This window comes from Pan paniscus, chromosome 4 (genome assembly GCF_029289425.2).
Source record: "Pan paniscus chromosome 4, NHGRI_mPanPan1-v2.0_pri, whole genome shotgun sequence".
In the NCBI taxonomy this organism is placed as follows: Eukaryota; Metazoa; Chordata; class Mammalia; order Primates; family Hominidae; genus Pan; species Pan paniscus.
This window is the reverse complement of record NC_073253.2, coordinates 119,949,828-119,969,045: the sequence shown is the minus strand read 5'-3', so window position 1 is coordinate 119,969,045 and position 19,218 is coordinate 119,949,828. Positions and strand designations below refer to the sequence as shown.

Genomic DNA, 19,218 nt, shown 5'->3' with positions numbered 1-19,218 from the left:
CTTAAACCCCCAATTCTCCAAAGCAATCTCTAATCACTTAGCTTTGTGTTAGTCTTACTGGGGCAAAATTCCCGAAAGGCTCCTGGGCATGGGTCAGGCCTCCCAGCTGTGTGATGGGCGTTAAAGGAACATTATGCTCACTGGAGAAGTGCTGAGAGCCAGGCAACTGGTGTCCTGATGGCCACCTACCCCAGAGGCTGCTGTGTGGAGGCAAAGGATCACTGGAAGAGAAGAAAGTTAGAGATCCAAGTGTGGTTTGGGCTCTGTTTTTGGCTCTGTTCCAATTAGTTTTAGGGCCCAGGACTAGCCATTTAACCTCTCTGGGCCCTAGTTTCCTCTTGATAAGGAGGACAAATATGGAATAAGTGATCTCCAAGATTCTTTTGTGCTTGAAAATTACGTGATTTTTTTTTTTTCTGTGTGGTGTTTTGTTTTGTTTTGAGACAGGGTCTCATTATCATACCTCACTGCAACCTCAGTCGCCTCAAGGCTCAAATGATCCTCTGGTCTCAGCCTTGTAAGTAGCTGGAACTATAGGCGCAAGCCACTACATCCTGCGGTATATATATATGTATTTTTTTTTTTTTAAGCATAGAGAAGTTCTCCATATGTTGCTCAGGCTGGTCTAAAACCCCTGAGGTCAAGTGAATCCTCCTGCCTCGGCCTCCCAAAGTTCTGGTATTACAGGCATGAGCCACCATGCCTGGCCTTTGTTGCTTGTTTGTTGGTGTTTATTTTATACGAGTTCTAGATGTGATATGGTGAAGCTTATTGTGTGATTCACGTACCTTGTCATGTATATTTAGCACGTGACCAACTAGAGCAAGGGGCAAACCCCTTGAGTTGAGGGCCAGGAGTCTTCTGTTCACTCTCTTTGCACCAGTGTCTTCTACATGGGAATACTGGGTAATTGTCACAAACTGGGTTCCATTTCCTAGTTCCACAGATTACTGCCTATGTGATGTTGGGCAGTTACTTATTGCTTTCCTTGTACCTCCGTTGTACGATAGAGGTACCATAATATAGTACCTCTTGTTTGGGTGGTTAGGAGGATTAAAAGAGTTAATATTTGGAAGACATTTTGAATAGTGCCTAACATAGCACGATATGCACTTGTTAAATTAAACAAACAAAAGTGCAATTCCCAGTGTTATAATATTTGTTCTAGGCAGAGACAGGGGTGTCTGTCATTAGCATGCCAGCATGCTGTCTATAATTTGGAATTTCAACATCGAAGACCCTGCTACTTGTAGATCTTCTTACAGTTATCAACAATGGTGTTGATGTTGCCACTTGTTTTCTTCCAGCCACGGTGACAGTGGGGGTGGGAGGAAGCTGTGTTCAGGGGATGAATGCAGTGCAGGACTTGCACAGAATGAACACTCTGTCCCCAGGAGTCCAGTTTCACTGATTATCAGAAGCAGCTTTCCTCTGGGTTCAGGTGGAATTAAACTATAGGAACACATGTAGTTGGGATCAGTGCTTTATGTATAAATGCTTTGTAAAAGATATTTCTTGCCCCCCACCATTCCTCCTGCCATCCTAACTTCCAAACCCATACCAATAACTTTATTTCTTTAATGTAATGACTGGGGTTGTGAATATAGTCTAAGTAGATGTTATCTTGAAGAGTTGATCTTAAATACTTCATGCACTCAGGGATCAGGCAGTTCATTTTTACTTTGAATTGAATTGCTAATTTATATTAAGTAGATGAAAATTTACGTCTCTGTAATCTGCTGCTCCAGAGGATACCTTCTGCATCTGTACTGGCCATATTTACTCATATATTGATTCCAGGCACCTACATTGTTGGTTACTGTGACCATGTGTTTTTAGAATGACAATTTTTATTAAATTTTTTCATTATTTTATGTTCTATTTTATAGAATATATGCTTGCATACTGGGATTTCTACATATTTGCCAAGTTTCTATTTTAAAATATGTCTTTACATAAAATTAGGCTAATTTAATTAACTAGGGTTAAGCATTAAAGGCCATAAATTGTTAAACAGATGAAACACACACACACACACACACACACACACACACACACACACACACACACAGAGCAAACCCAGTTTGTATTTTGATATTTGAGTTGTGATAAAAGTAGTCACATTGAGTTACTAATCTTCCAGGGCTGGGGGAGCGGAATGTGCCTTTGCTATATTATGAAGGCAAGAAAATTGAAGTTTTTTTCTTTTCATTTCTTTCCCTTGTATTAGGAGCCAGGTACATGATTTCTAGTAGCCTAAAGACCTGACATTTTAAAAGAAACTACTCTATTTGTATTATTTGGAGAGCATGAGGTACCCAAAAGCACATTGGGAAAGAAAATTATCTTTTAGTATTTCAGCTAGTACAAGGGAAGTGCCTATTAGAAGCAATGGGCCACTTGAGGACATGGATTGCATCCAGTAGTGGCGCATTCACCAAAAGGCAGATGAAAATAATCTGTACCAACAAGGATCACAACAGGAAACATCATCTGAATTTTCCACTATTGACAATCTTGACTATCTAGCCTGGGATTTGCATTGCCAAGCAACACGTTAAATAATTTTGTATCCCTTTGAAATCAATTTCTGGTGATCACACATGCAGGTTGAAAACTATGGCTTTAAGATTTACGTTCAGTGAATAAAATTAACGTTCCCTGAAAGGCAAAGAAGGCTGTCATTTCATGCCTCCTAACCTTCACTGTCTATTTCCCTTTGGTACACACAAGCAACCTAGTACGCACAAATGTACGTGCCCATTATGGAGAGATAGCTTTCTGCTCTGTCAACTTTGTTTTATAAAAGCTCTGTTTTCTTTATTGCCTTTATCTATTACATCTGTAAAATTTATTTTAAGCAATGACAAATCCCTCTTTGGGGCCCAGAGTCTGGGAGAATAACCACTGGCAGGCTATTGGGAGGAGATTTGTTGGATATGACTGTTCATTAAACTGCAAGGAGTAGTGGGAGAGGCCAACAGTCTGGATCTGCCATGTGCCATGGCTGGGTACGTTATGGGCTGTGTTTAGAGCTTCTACATCAGGTGAGCGACAAATGTACCTCATCAATTGCTTTTTTGTCCAATAAAACTGGATGGCTACTGAAATCTCAGGAAGATTCCTGATTTCTTTGACTTGTGAGATTACTTATTCCACAAAAGTTTCTAATAAAAAAATAGAAATACATAAAACCAAATTGTTTACAGCTATATCGTCAGATTATTTTAAAAAAGGAAAGAACCAACTGAGACAGGCTCCTTCACTTACGAGATATCAGAAGCAGCTGATGAACAATTTTCACCTTTCCAGTTTTTACTTTTATATTTGACTGGGGAACATACTTATAATGCAGGAGCTCTTTTGGCTCTGTTGTACTTTATTTTAATATTTCATGTGATTGAAGCATGGCAGTTCAGCAAATTAAATTTATAACCATTGGTGTGCCAGTAAGTATTTAACAGCTGGCTCTGTGGTGGGAGTTGCAGGGAGAGAGCCCTGATTTGTAACATTTGCTGTTTTCTTTGGTGATTATATCACCACCGTGGTCAGTTTCAAGTTTCCAGTGTGATGTCACTGAACATGGTATTTTTTTTTTTGGTGGGGGGAGACAGAGTCTCGCTCTGTTGCCCAGGCTGGAGTGCAATGGCACAATCTCATCTCACTGCAACCTCTGCCTCCCGGGTTTAAGCCATTCTCCTACCTCAGCCTCCTGAGTAGCTGGGATTACAGGCACCCACCACCAAGCCCAGCTAACTTTTTGTATTTTTAGTAGAGACGGGGTTTCACTATGTTGGCCAGGCTTGTCTCAAACTCCTGACCTCGTGATCCATCCACCTTGGCCTCCCAAAGTGCTGGGATTACAGGCATGAGCCACTGCGCCCGGCCTTGAACATGGTATTGAGAAGAGATGCTTGCCACCTGCAGCACATGCCTCCAACATACCACTATCATCATCAAGATGACCTTAGCCTTGTGGGTCCCCATCCATACATGCACCATTCCTTCATGACACTGTATTATTTATAAATAAGTTTATGTAAACTTATACAGTGCATTTAAAAGTATGGTATCAGAAGTCAGACTGCCTGTGCTCCAAATCTCTGACTTTTTGACCTGGGGCAAGTCAGCCAGTTAAGCTTTCCAAGAGTTACTTTGCTCATCAGTAAAATAGCAATAATAAAAGAACCTGACACACAGGCTCTGAGGAATGAATGAGATAAGCTGTATAAAAACACTTATTCTTGCGACCTACACATAGCAAAGCACTCAATCAATGTTCCTAATATTTATTTTCTGTCTTTATCCCCTGGGGACAATAACAAAAATGTTAACTGCCTAGTGTGTAAAATAATGCTTATTTTATTAGTTTTGAATTGCCTTCTTTTAAGCTTCAGAGGAAGCCCCAACTTCAACTTTACCAAGATTCAGTGAGCAAATCCTGAGTTCAGTTTGTCCATAGGCTTACAATTTTTAGTGATTTCAATTTTGACCTCCTGCAGTTTCCATCTTTATTAACTCAAGACTTAAAATTTGTAGTGTGTCTTTTTTCAGCAGCTACTTGAATATTTTGGTTTTTTTCCTCTGAATTGTTTCCTAACTTATTTCTAGGCTGCAAGAAATAGGACGACAAAGCAAGTTTTGAATGCTTTACAAAATATGTTTTGGCCCTGTTAGCCCATCGTATGTATGAGCTTAATGTGCTATGATGTTGCATTCTTCTTTGTTAAAAATTAAGGATTTGTTAAAAATTTAAGCTACAGATACAGGACTACAATTTAAAGGGAAAAGGTTAATTGCAAATTTTAGGTTTCCTTGATCTAATTCTCTCTAATATTAAAATTAAGTAGAACTGAATGGCACCAGAAAATGTAATCGGCCACACCAGGAGACTTTATCAAGACAGAAAGCATTGTTCTCCTAACCAGTACCTTTTTGGAAAGCTTATCAAATTTAGTATTACTTTCACATATCTTGGAGTCAATCCATTATCTAGCACACAAATGGAACAGAATTTAAAATGGCTTTCTGCTCACCGGTTTGGGACAGTGTGCACTAATTCATATATACTAATTCATATGCTGAGATGTACTAAATAAAGTATTAATAGCATAATACTTTGGTTAAATGTCAAAGTCTTTTGTGGCTGAAAATTTCTCAATCAAAAGCTGTGTATAAAACCAAACCATTTGGTTTTTGTGCTTTTTCCCTGAACCCAAGAAATTTGATTTCCAAAATGTCAACATGTGCTTTCTCACTTGAAGCATTCACATTCTAGCCTGTCGTTTACCACTTTGAACAGCAAGGTTTTGGGGGGTGGGGCAGGTTTTGTGCGTGCTGTGTGGTAGGCCAGGTCTGGGTCCCCACTGCAGTGAGCAACAGACCTGGACGCTCTGGTGTGTACCTTCTACGGCCACACCACTCGCCTTTCCCTCCTGTCTCCCCTGAGAGGCCTGTTTGGGTAAGAAGAGATAATGGGCTGCCTGTTTTCTCTTTCAAAGAAAACCGGAAAGCCTTTGGACCAATAATTCTGCCACCCCTTTAGAGTGCTGAATTTCTTCAAAGGAAGCCTGAATGGAATGCTGTACTCTTCACCCTGAGGCTATCCAGTCTGTTGCTGGCTGCTCACAAATAGAGCTACCAGTTTCCACTGAAAAAGATCTTTAGTTATTTTAAGCAAAGGACATCAGAAGGAAATAATAGGTTTCTACCTCATTCTTCCATCAGGCATTTTCCTGCCCTATATACTAATCCCCACAGATATTTGCCATGAAAAAATTTATTTATTGTTCCAGGTGGCAACCCTCAAGTGTTAGCATTGTCCAGCCAAACATTCTGTTTGCATTGGTATTAGATTTACTGGTTCAGGGACTGTGGCGAGTACAAATCAGATTTTTGTCCAGAAGTGTGTGTGTCTGTGTGTGTGTGTGTGTCTGTGTCTGTAACTCTTGAGAGAATTACAAGGCAACCTGGGAGGATGCTGAAATATTTGGTCAGGTTTTCTTTCAGTGAAGAGAGGTGTATAAAACACACGCTGATGATGAGCAGCAATTAACAGTGCATTACTTTCTGGAAAAGGCTTGAAGTCGGCTGCCCTGCAGGTCAGAGTCAATAAAGACTGAGTTACTAACAATAGCCTTTCTCTCGCTAAAGCCTTGGACTTAACCCTAACTTCATCAGACCAGAGAATAAGAGAATAATGCGAACAATAGGAGTCTTGGAAGTTGACTTGGGCCTAATGCACAGAGGCAGTAAAAGCTGTCAGAGAGTATGATTGATTGGCTCACACGCCTTAGTCCCCAGTGCGAAGCACTAATGTTCCTGCCTCTTCTGAGAGGGCTGATGTGCCACCTGGGGTCAGAACTTATCAGCCTGTGGGGCTAATGTTTCAGATGAGGCCAAAGTGCAGTCAATAATTTATACGGAAATTTGTGCTCAGATTCGCAAGGAAAGCAGGTTTTGACTTGAATTCCTCAGTCATCCAAGAAAGAAGTCAAAGCCAACTTCAGATCTTCCTGCTAACATCGCTGCTGTGTATATTAATAATACTTAAGACAAACGTTAATTGAAGAAGACAATTTAAGTCATCATGAAATATTTATTTAGCAGTTAACATTTGGAGGCAAATTTCAGGAGTTTCAGAATTGATCAGTGAAATGGGGAAAGGAAACAGCAGCAATTTTGAATTCATGAAAAAACAAAATCACCTCTAGAATGTAATAACCAGGTCAGGTTAAATCAGAGTGACTTCGGAAACTATTAAGTGTCTATGGGGAGGGTTGGTTTACAGGCTTTGAAATTGAGGTTCATGATACTGACAACATGGAGAGAAATGTTAGGTGATATCAAGGACTAGAAGAGATACAAATATCGGAGAGGAATTAGATTTCAGTTAGATGCCTTGAACACTTCATCCTGTTTGCAGAGAACAGTTAGCTGGCTGTGTGTGACTGTGTGTATACAGACGATCTCAGTGTCTGTGTAAACACACGTATTTACACACAGAGTATATAGAAATAGACAGTAAAGCAGTGACACCGAGCAGGCTGGTCAATCAATAACCAGCTAAGTTTTGTTCTGCTCCAGCAAAATGAAGACTTTGCTCCAGTAAGTGCTAACAAAGGCCCTTTTACCTTCCCTGTGCTGGAGGAGAGCACTATTAGTCACACTTCATTAGGCTTGTTTACAGAAAAGAGCTGGTCTCTAAGCACGTTATTGAAATACTTGTAACTCTGTGGGGCTTTTTTTTTTTTTTTCTTCCCTGAAAGATAAGAACTTTGGAATGTGGAATGGGGGAGGGTGGGAAGGCAGCCTCTGAGTGCTGTCAAGAAAACTGGTGGGTCCAGATGGGAATTGGAAAGATGAGTTCATGTTTAACCTGCTCCGTCCATCTGCATCCCCAGAGCCTTGCTGCAGAGTCTCATTTCTGTTGTCACGGTACTGGGGAGCTTTAATTTTGGCTTTTGTAATTTAGACAAATGTCAGGCATTCAGTTAGCTGTTCCTGAAAACATGAAATGAGGTTTTCTTACCCTGAAATAGTCCAGAGATGAGGCTTCAGTGATTTAGAACTGCATTTCTCAGTTGCCTTTACTATTGAGTAGTCAGAGGAAATGTTTGCTTTAAACAATGGATGGGTTAGGAAAGAAAACTTTTATATCGGTTGAAATTGGTGGTGGGTATAGAAATAATAAAAGAAGTCCCTCAGGTTGGAATTTGCAGCCCTTAAGATTCTAAAAGATAGATAGGCCACATTTATAGTAAGCCTGGTCACCAGCAATGTGGGATAATTAGTGTGGATGCGCATAACTGAGTTTGCTTCACCTGGGAGGAATGCGGGAGGGCTTGCTGCCAGCTCCATTTCTGAGTGTGGAATTCATAGCATTTTGGCATCTCCTTCCATTCTTCAGCTTATGACCTGGGTGAGTTACAGGAGAGTTTAAAAGATGAGGACACCATAGTACATATGCTGAGTGGCTTCTTTATGCCAGTGCTCATGTTAAATACTTTACATAAATCACATCTTATTTAATATTCATATTACCCACATTTTATAGATGAGGAAACTGAGGCTCAGGTAGGTTTAGGTTAGCTCAAGATGAAGCAGCTACAAAGCTGGTTGTGAACAGGTGAGTCTGCCTCTGTCTCCAGAGACATGCTTTCAGGTGCTTAGGGTGCTCCATTTGATGGCCACTGTTTATTCTTTCTTCCTTCCTACTCCTCAAAAATGACTGCAGACTAAACTTGATTAGAGTTCATCCTTTCAGCTTTCCCTATTGCATTCTGAACCTGAGCCACATGCTGTGGCTTCTCTACCAGAATGTGGGAACTACTTCCCACACTGCCTGCAGGGCATGGCCACCTCCAGGAAGAACAGGGAGGTTCACCAACAACTTAAGCCTCATTCACCCTGCCGCCAAAGGTGAAACTGAGTCTGGTTTCTCTGACATTCATATTCCTTGTTTCCTTTCTAGATTTGCAAAGATGGTGGCTTTTTGGTGACACACAAAATGTACCCCTTTGTGTGCCATATACTTGCAGATCTCTCCCATTCTCTCTCTCTCTCTCACACACACACACACACACACACACACACAGTTAAGAGAGGCAGTTCTTCTGTTTTCGGCTGCTGTTGTAAATTGCTATTTTAAATTTCAGTGAATGGAATAATAGCAGAGTGATCATCTCCAGTAAATGTTGTTGGCCTTTGTAAAGAATAGCTTGTTCAGAGGTTTTATGATTTACAGAGGACACAGCTGGTGGCCAGCAGAGCGGTAGGAATGTATGCTCTCCTGGGCCCGGTATAGCTAGAGATGAAAAGGGCCCAGAGCTGGCACAAAAGCAAATAAGCGCTCTGACTTTAAATAAAGCATCATAATTTATAGGAAGCCTGGCTCTTCAATCCCAGTGAGACACATGGATCAGTAGCAGCTTTTTGATGTGGAGCATAATTGTCAATTGGTTCCCACTGTCTCCTTACAGCTCAAGGTCTGGGGATGGTAAGAAATTACTTTAAGATACAGTCCTATAATCTATAGTTGTATTACACATATTTTGACAAGTAATTCAATAGCATTTAAACCTGGAACTCTGCTAATCACCCATGACCTACTGATCTACAAGAGGTGGTGGGTTTGTGAGGAAAACTAGGTGATGAGAGGAGTTAGGAAGACAATAGCTCCTATTCCCTTTTCCTTGCCTATCCCTCCCCACAAGGCATGAGATTTTTCATTCTTACATTTTATTTCCTTTGCATCTTTCAGTTTCATTCATCTTGGTAATTACTTTGCCTTCCTGCCTGCTCCTTCTTCCTTTGCTCCTGCCACTGGGGAAGAATTGGGCAAGAAACAGACTATGCTGCCAGATACAGAAAATACGGAAGTGGCAGATAGCTGTTAATGACTTCTCAAATTCAGAGCATTTTACACCCTTCTACGCCCTTTTAGTCCTAGAGTACTCGTTTTTTGGTGAGTGGCATGGAGGGGGAGTTTTTGCCTGAAGGATGATTTATTTTTGTCTGGCTTGCTGTTCTCTTTACCTGTTTTTTTCTAGTCGAAGTAATGGCATCGTGGAGAGCTTGGGTATCTGAGTTGTTAACTTAAAAAAAAAAATCCTGTAATTAATATTAAGTGCAGGAAAGGACTGGGACCAATGATTTGAATGGCTGCATTCTTTCAGTGGCTTATCTTCAGTGACATCCTGAGTCTGACAGTGGGAGTAAGTGAAAGCTGTTTCCCTCTCATTTTGACAGACCCTGGCCCTGTGCTATGTGCCCAGGGCCACTTGTAATAGCTGTCTTCTAAAATAACACTCTTAGGAAAGGAATGACCATTAGGAGGTAATACCACAAGATCTGTGTCATTATTATGGCTCATAGTAGGCCTAGTTCAATAATTACAAAATACCTTTCCCAAACTTTTTAACACTTTTATTTAAAAGAAGAAAAATATGTCCTAACAAGCTAATGATACAAGCTTGTGAGACTGGATTGGGGAGGGGAGTCAATTCTGTTACAGTGGGCACTGAACCTTTGTCTTCCCACAAAGAGAGGGAAGAGGAAGAGAAGGAGAAAGCATCCTGCTACTCTAATGAGGAAATTTGGCTTTAAAAAAGGAGAGGGTTTGAGAAACCTGCCCCACACTAGAAATCATCATCCAAACTCACCAGATTTCAGACCAACCAGTGGTGCCTGACAAGGAGCAGGAGAAAAATTAAGTTTCAAACTTGGCATTAGAAATCAGACTGATGCTGTTGCTTAGTTTGGTGGCACTAAGCCTCAAAGGAGGCAGCTACTTACTAGGAAGTTTAATCAAAGACAAGAAATAAAACCCCTTGGTACAAATGTATACAGACACACACTCTATACATGTACATATTCAGTTTATGCATTTGAATTGCTCCAAATGTCTGTCTCAGAAGACTGTATTTTTTTATTTGATTCTATATTCCTGTCCTCCTTTGTCCCTTGCATCCTGCTGTGTGTTGACTGAGCGCTGAGGGACCACAGCATGAAGGCTATCCCTTTTGGGGTACAGGGGGTGGCTTTTGATGCATCCCAGTTAAATGTCTGACTTGCTGACCTTGCTGAAGCAAGCTCAGGGGACTTGTCTTCTTCCCTCCTCCCCCAACACTATCACCTGAAACCTGTTCTGCCTGCCTGTCCCCAAAGTAGGGACTCCAGGAACCTTAGCAGAAACTACTAGAGGAACGGTCTACACAATAAGGGGTACATATTGTATATGAATGGTGCAGTACATATATTTTATTTTATTTTAAAGCTGGCCTCAAGTCATCAAGGGCAATATTGCTTTAGGATATGTATGTTTGCCTAACTTAAAAGCAAATATTTTTGTTACTGATCAAAATTCCTGATTAAAAATTACTTTCTAAAGATCTCCATGTGATTTTTTTTTTATGATGGTCTTTGTTACTTAAAATGTCTAAATTACACCTATGACATTTTATAACTAGGACACTTGCTTGGTAGAACATATGTTTTGATTATTTAAAAGAAGTAAAGCATGTCTTTCCACAGTAAACATTAATTGATCTCTAATGATCTGTTTTTGTTTGTTTTTTTGAGATGGAGTCTCGCTCTGTCGCCCAGGCTGGAGTGCAGTGGCGCGATCTCAGGTCACTATAAGCTCTGCCTCCCGGGTTCACGCCATTCACCTGCCTCCGCTTCCCGAGTAGCTGGGACTACAGGTGCCCACCACCAGGCCCGGCTATTTTTTATTTTTTTATTTTTTTATTTTTTAGTAGAGACTGGGTTTCACTGTGTTGGGCAGGATGGTCTCGATCTCCTGACCTAGTGCGCCGCCCGCCTCGGCTTCCCAAAGTGCAGGGATTACAGGCGTGAGCCACTGCACCTGGCCTCTAATGATCTGTTTTGATTTAGTATTTTTTTTCATGTTATATCTTGGGCCCTGTAAGTTTTCACTGATGCTTAAACTTGGTCAGTGAAAATATTGTCACCATCTATATGTGTGGTGCAGCCTCCCATGTGAACATATGGGACAGCATCTTAGTGTTACCGGTGGTGCCTTATAAAAGTCTTATTTGTGCTCCCTCTTCTTACTCACAAGACTCCTTAACAGGCCATTGTATCTTCTAGAAGTGGGAAAGGATAATGTTACTAGGGAAGCAAGAAAAAAGCAGCTAGGGCTTCTTTTAGCTGACCAGTCAGCTGGATATTGACCACCTGTCTTCATGGGAAAGAAATAGATGGCAGTGAATAAGCGAGAGTCTAGTTTTCCAAAGAAGCTCAATGATTTTCCCAAATCAATACAGCTCATCAGGCCTCAGAACAAAGGCTGCGGGGGAGGTGACAGTGATGGAAGTGGCTCTGTGTTCTTTTGTGTATTAAACCATAAGGCCCATGGGGAAACAAGGTTTCTTTAGCTGTGTGTGTGTGTGTGTGTGTGTGTGTGTGTGTGTGTTTAGGGCTTATTCTGTGTATTTAGGGGGAAAATCCTTTCAGATTTTTTTTTTAAAAAAGGATTTCCATAGATTGTATACCAATGACCAAATGTACTTTTGAAAGAGATAAGTACAGTCAAGTAAGAAAGACTATCATGTTTTAAAATGCAGAGTAGAACAGCATTTTTCCATTGCTTTTGTTATTGCTTAAGGTTTCATTTTTTGTTGTCGTTATATGTGGATTGGGTTTAGATGAACCAAAAAAAAGTCTGTGTTCAGATTAACCTCTGGCAAACCAAGAATCGTAACTACCCTCCCATAAACAAACCCTGTTCCTAATGCCCTGAAAATAACACCAAACCCTAATAGGAATGCTCAACTGTCATCTGAGAGGTTATAATTAACGCAGATAGAGTGATGCCAACATATTCCAGCCGCTGACAGAGAAGATCTATCCAAACCAGCAATTTTTAGCTCTTCAGTCCTTTAATCTTTAAGCTCACTGTGCTTTCATAAAGTAGTACATTAACACCAGAGCAGTGTGTCTCTGGGGTTTATGACTGGGGTGGCGGCACACTAGGGCATAAAGTGTTTCATTACACTTCCTTTTGTTAGTACTGCCCTATCTCCCAAGCTCCATTGCCGTACGCTATTTGTTCAGATAAAGCCCTACGTTCAGGGTGACTAATCGCAGCACTGTGTTCCAGATGGTTTGATTACAGGATGTGGTTAAAGTGACTCTTCAAACATTCAGCCCAGCGGTAGGGCTCTTTAAAAAAAAAACATACTGCATTTTATGGTCATGTGACAACACTTACTTTTCCTGTCCTATGCTCTATATATACTTGGCACAGGTAATGGGAAAGTCCCTCTGATTTTTGGCTGGCAGGTATTTTATGAGCAACCTTAGTTGTACATTTTAAATTTTCCCAAATAATTATATTTGAAGAAGGATCTGTCTGAAGGTTATAAGCTCCGAGGCTGGAACAGCGAAGCTTATGCTATACAAGATTCAGCTTTTACAAAGTACCAGTATTGAATACCACAGAGTGACGACAACATAATAATGGGGGGAGGGAGTCCTGAACAAAGAAATGGTGATAAATCATACCTTGCACAATAGTCACATTGTGTAAAAATGTAGGGTAATATGATATCTGAAATATATGAATTTTATCCTGTACTCATGAAATCAGCATATTGTGACATTTTGTCACCAATGTTTCACTAGAAAAAAATATATAAAAGGAAAGAAATGTGTAAACTTTCTTTTTTTAAAGGCATATGGCATGAATGGGTTACCATTTGGTGTTATTCGAATGAGGTTTCTGTTTTCTGCTTGGATGCACATCAAATGCATCCAGATGTGGTAGTCTGAGAGAGTTCAAAAAAACTTCTGTCTGATTCCAAACTCAGCATTTGCGATGCTTGGCAAAGACTTCTGTCCCGGGGATGAGGCACTTTAAAGACTCTGAAGCAGTCTTTAAACTCAATACAAACAGAATTATGTCAATCCACAGGGAAATCAGGCATTTGCCCCGTTCTTGAGGAAACAGCTTCACAAATACCAGAAATAACAATTCATAAACCACATTTATAACATCTTGGGAGCAAAGCCTCTCCACAGAGAATGTCTATCATCTATAAAACTAGTGGGAGATTATGCTTATTGAAAAAGTATGGTAGTAATAAAAGGAAGTCACTGAGTAGGATTCATTCTAGACTCTCTCTCTCCTCAGTCCTCGTGTAGTTAGTTCCTAGGTGTTTAATGAATTCTCACTATTAGGTAGCCACTGTGCTGCCAGGAGTTGTGGGTGCAGACACTGCTCCTATTTTCAAGGAGTGTCAACTAGTTGGAAGAGTTAGGCATACTGTGTATACGAGCAGAGTAAAATATTATGGGGGCCATGTATTACGGTAGGACAAATAGCCTCAAGTTCAGACTTGGGAAGTTCTCCTTGTCATTCAGGGTCCCAGATGAAGGAGACTGCCACCTTCATCCTGAGGCCTTCGAGATCACAATAGCCATTTCCATTGCAGCCAGACAGAAAGGGATGAGAGGTTCTTATGGGCCAGGCCTGGAAGTGGCCCACATTCATCAGTTCTCTCACTTGCTTTCCGTAGGACTCAGTCACATGGCTGCATCAGACTGATAGGGAGGCTGAGAAGGAGTCTAGTTGTGAGCTCAGAAAGGGGAGGGAAACATGGCTCGTACGTTTCCATCAGGGCAAGAACTGTGTATGCAGTGCTGTGGGGATCCAGGAGAGAATGGCTGTCTTTTGGCGGTGTGCCTGGTATGTGTGTGTCTAGGGCAAGGATTCACAGAAGTGAGCACCTTTGCATTTGTCTCCATTTGCTTCTAATTCATTAGGAACTTTAACTTTCCCTAGGGATTTAGACTAAGGCATCTTCAAGGTTTCTTTTAGGGGAATTAAAAATGTAACATGAAGAACGGTTGAAGAAACTTGTCTAGGCTGGAGAGTAAAGAAGAGATAGAGGCTGGGTGTGGTGGGTCACACTGTAATCCCAGCATTTTGGGAGGCCGACGGGGGAGGATTGCTTGAGGCCAGGAGTTCAAGACCACCCTGGGCAACATACTGAGAGCCCATCTCATTAAAAAAAATAGGAAAAAGACAGTGAGCAGGAGGTGGGGAGAATGCCAACATGGTCATTATCCTTGCGTGGATGAAAGGCTGTTGAGTGGATGATGGGTGGACTGCATCTGCAGGGTATCAGGAGGCTCAGCCAGGACCAAGGTATTCAAAGACAAATTTAGTTTAACACAAGGAACAACTTTTTAACAAGATGGCTGGAAAATAGGCAATCCTGGGGGAGTGCTGGTGAAATCTTCTATCAGTGATGAAGCTGGAGAGAAAAAGGACACACACACACGCACACAAAGTCCTGAGGGTGTTGCACCAACAGTGCAGTTGGCTTCCTGGTCTTATAGCTATTGCACCCTTGGAACTTTGGCCCATCATGGTTCTTTACACCTCTTACTATCTTGCAAGCTTTACGCTTCTACTCCTATTGCCAATTCTTTGGAACTTCCATATTTCTCATTCAGATTCCCAACATAAGTCCCTGTTGGGCTGGCTGCCTTTGCTCCAGGTGCCCATCACTGGTCCAGTCAGATGGGGGCAGGGTTAGGATCCACTGGTCTAGGTGGGGGCACCATGAACATGAAATCCAGGGTCTAGCCTGACGTGATAGCATAAGGGGCCTACTGTAAAAATGCAGGTAATAGACAAAACTATACTTCCACTTGTGCATCACAGTGTATGCCTGTGTCTGTTCTGTTCTTTTCATGCACAGACTCTTGAAGTACAGAGTTTGGATGGAGCTCCAAGTAAAACGTGGTTGATTCCATAGCACTAAATAGGCACCTAATGTGTACCCTGTAGACACACACAATAAGTGTTTGTTGGGCTTGACATCTTCCTGGAAACCCTTTACAAAGGACATAACAGAACACTGACTGAAATCCTTATGAGGTCTCAGGCTTTTTTGGCTTGAGGAAGTAACAGGCTCAGGTTATATAATAAAGACCTTGTTCTTATTAAATGTTCTGTAGGTAATAGGCCTTTGGGGGCAGCATCTTAGACAAAGTGTTAACAGTACAAAGAAGAAACCTGTGTGTGGTCAGCACACTCTCAAACCATCCATTGTACTCTTCAGCTGTATTCTTTATTAGTAATAAGCCTCAGATAAAATGTTACAGGGCATTAGCTCTCTGACAAAGGCCACGCCCAGTCCATGGGTGGAAAGGGAAGAATAATAAACCTGGTAGAATACTTGAATATAAAGATGAAAAGTACCTGTATAGAACGTCCCCAACACCTAGCTCACTGGCTAGATGTTTGAATAAATGTGCATGAAAAGAAACTAATCCTTCTGGAATAAATGTACACTTATTTCCAATTTACATGTGAGAAATAGAACTTTATGCCCAGATTTATAAAATACAAATTTGCACTTTTAAAGAACTAATTTTCATCATGGGCATTTATGCCTTCAGTAAGTGTAGTCTGCTTTATGTGACTGTGGGTTATAAAATGTTCAAGATTTTGAGATTTCAGCAAAATGATAAATCATTTACATGTTTTAGAACTTAAACACCGCCTTTATACTTGGCCCTTCACAATGGGGTGTTGTCTAAACATAGACCTTCTTACAAAGAAACAGTACACTGTGTAGTTTATATGAGAAACATTCCTTAAGCCTTCATTCCAATATAGAGTGGCAGATTTGGCTGTGTAAACATGTGCCTGTATATATTCGGATGTGAATTGTGGGCAGATTTAAACACTCTGTGGCATTGTGAAGCGGCTCGTACATATAAAGAAAGACACAAGCACACATATTTAATTAGCACTGCTTGATGGAGACTGTTCAAAATCTCCTTGGGTGTAAAGCATTTGTTTTGAGCATTTTAAATACGGAGTGCTTCTGGAAAAATAAGGGTTACTTATTTAGGCCCTTTGAGGTTGAAAATGGATTTTTCTTTCCAGGACTTGATTCCTTCCGAGTGCAAATAACAACGGCATCACTTGTACTTCGATAAGAGGTCTGCTTGTGTGGCTTCCAGAAAGAGCAGCAGGAGATGTGAATAATTTTACAGTGAGGAAGTTGCAACTGCAGATTAGCCTTTGTGACAGCTTCAACCTGTGGCCCCAGATAACCAGTGATTAATTGCCTGCCCTGGGTCCCTTCCTTTTTTCCGACTCCAGGTTTCCCTTGAGCCTGTATTGAGACGGTGAATTTCGTTCTGAGGGTTCTGCGTGGGCCGGCGTGTTGTGTGGAGCCGCGTGGTGGGGGGAGCGCAGCACGGTCACGCAGACCGAAGCTTTCACTGCACGGCCGGGCTCGTTAGTGCGAATGAGCCTGTGTCCCGCGTGCACCGAGGGAGCCGAGCAGCGCAGGCGGCCCTCTAGCCCCGCACGGCCAGCGCGCCGTGGGGGCTGCGTCCCTTTGCCTCCGCCACGCTCGCCTCTACCCGACCGCTGCCTCTGTGCTCCGGGCGGCCGCCTCGGCCCAGCCAATCAGACGCGAGTGCTCGCAGCGGGCGCCGGCCAATCCGCGGCCAGCGTTCTCTGGAAACGCGAAACCCTTAGGGGAAAAGCAATAACAAAAGCCTTTCACTGCAGACAAATGTTAAGTGTCTGTGCAGACTTTTCCTGTTTTTAATTTTATTACTGCAAGAATGGAAGGTTTGTTGTTTCTTTCATGTTTCCTTTCAAGCAATTTTAATTATACATTTGTGCTACATCAGGGGCTCTGGAACGCAGTGATTCAGCCTATTGGATCTAAAGCTAAAATGCAGTAACCTTCTGGCAATACACATATATTCCTGCACTGTAAATATAGCTGACATGCTAAAGAATTTTAAGCAGCTGCAAAGGTCTTTGACACCACACACAGTGCCCCAGAGAGAAGATGATGAGAAAACCAGCTCAGTCTTCCCCTTCGCCTCCTCTCCCACCCCCTCCCCTTTCCTGAAGGGATGTGTTCATAAAGAATCCTTTCCTCCAATTGTTCTGTCTTGTGCAGATTTTGACCAAATGCCTAATACCATGGATTCTCATCGCAATAGGAAATTTTATACACAATGGTTTTAAAAAAATTTCCTGAGGGAATTTCATTGGAATCAGCTATGATTTGAGGAAATACTTGCTTTGCTCCATCCTAGCCTTTCCCCTGCTAGCCTATTGCTACAGTACACTGAATTAACACAGAGTAAATAATTCAGCTGTTGCCTAAGTCATAGCAACATAGACCATATGGGAAACAATTTTAAAATCTCCTTTTGAGACTTTGGAAAGAAATCGTTCTCCATTACTTGAGTCCCAACCATTGAAATATTTTACCTGCTGTTAAAAGCTTCCCAAGGAAATGAGTCTTACCTTGTGAGGTTTCCCTTACTGTAAAGGAGCCCAGTACAGGTTTTCTGTAAAATTCACAATGGCAATGGTAATGCAAGTGAGCAAACTAGCTAGAAACAGATTTTGACTAATGTCTTCTGGTGCTTCCAAGAAAGAGTAGGGGTAGATGCAGAAAAGAAAACAAAGGCTCAGTTAAATATTTTATTTCTTTACCCTAATAATTTATGTATGTCTCAAAATCAAGGTTCTATTAAAATATGCTTTAAAGAAGTGATTTTTGTAATTTGGCATTTGTCCTCTCAGAAATAAAGAGGATATTATATTTTCTCTGTGGCATTTGGTATACTAAGCACACTTAAGTTTAGTAATTCACAGATGCAGTGCTAAATTAAATTGTCTGTCTGAAAAGCAGTTGGAAAAAGCAGAATGGCTTGCAGGAAACGAGTGTGTTAGTTTTGAGATTTCTTTTCTAATCCTCTGAGGCAAATGCTTACCAAAGTTGATTCCAAAGATAACCCCAAGAGTAAATCTATTGTGCACATTTATTTTCTTAAGAGGGCTATTTTAGGAGTCCTTAATATGAAACAAAACCAAACACTGAAACAGATACGGTACCCAGGCTGATTACTGTCTCACAAAGTCAAAGAGGGGAGGATTAGGGAAGTGAAATCGTAGTTGATTGTCTGCTATCTGGACTCTTGAGTCCCCACTCTCCTGTCTATGCCTATTTTTATGCACCTGCATAATTATTTTTTCTTAATAAAAATCACCATCATTTTATATTGTTGAATTGGAAACAAAACCGATTCCTTTCAGTCACCCTCTGGTTTAAGCACTGGTAACTGGCGCTAGTTTATATTGGCTGCTTGCCAAACGAAAGCAATTATGTGTAATAATAGAAAAATTAAGAGGTGAGTGTTGCTGTTTTACAGCAGGACATGGCAAAAACCATTTCCTTCTGTCAGCAGTATCTTGATTACACTCTCACACACAGTCTCACTCCTTTGTACCACATGCGCACGCGCACGAATGCACAACACACATTATTTCCTGTGGGTTTTAACTTGAGGTCACTGAAACCAGAAAGAGGAAGAATGCAAACCACAGCTTTTAAAAGCAAATGAGAATAGAACTTTGCTGGCAAAAAAAAGAGAAAGAAATAATAAGTGAACTGGAAATAACAGTAATCAGTGGTAACTATGATCCTTTTTCATCCCCTGCCTCCTGCAGGTGTCCTAGTGGTCAATGTCACGTGGAGGAACAAAACGTACGTGGGAACCCTACTGGACTGCACCAAGCACGACTGGGCCCCTCCCAGGTATGAACAGGGCCTTTTATTTCTCTCCTTCCCCATCCTCTCTTTGCAGGGAAACTGTAGAGAGAGATTCATAATACATAAAAGTGTGCCTGTAATTGAA

At 41.3% G+C, this 19,218-nt stretch overlaps 1 protein-coding gene across 3 annotated transcripts in view; it reads left to right on the top strand.

Moving 5' to 3' along the window:
* ZNF608 (zinc finger protein 608) overlaps positions 1-19,218 on the top strand; it is a 112,148-nt gene that overhangs the window by 80,340 nt on the left and 12,590 nt on the right. For all 3 annotated transcript variants that reach the window (XM_008952041.5, XM_003826688.5, XM_008952039.4), the window contains one exon: positions 19,031-19,118. In XM_008952041.5, coding sequence (XP_008950289.1) covers positions 19,031-19,118 — 88 coding nt within the window. The remainder of the gene's footprint in view (positions 1-19,030; positions 19,119-19,218) is intronic.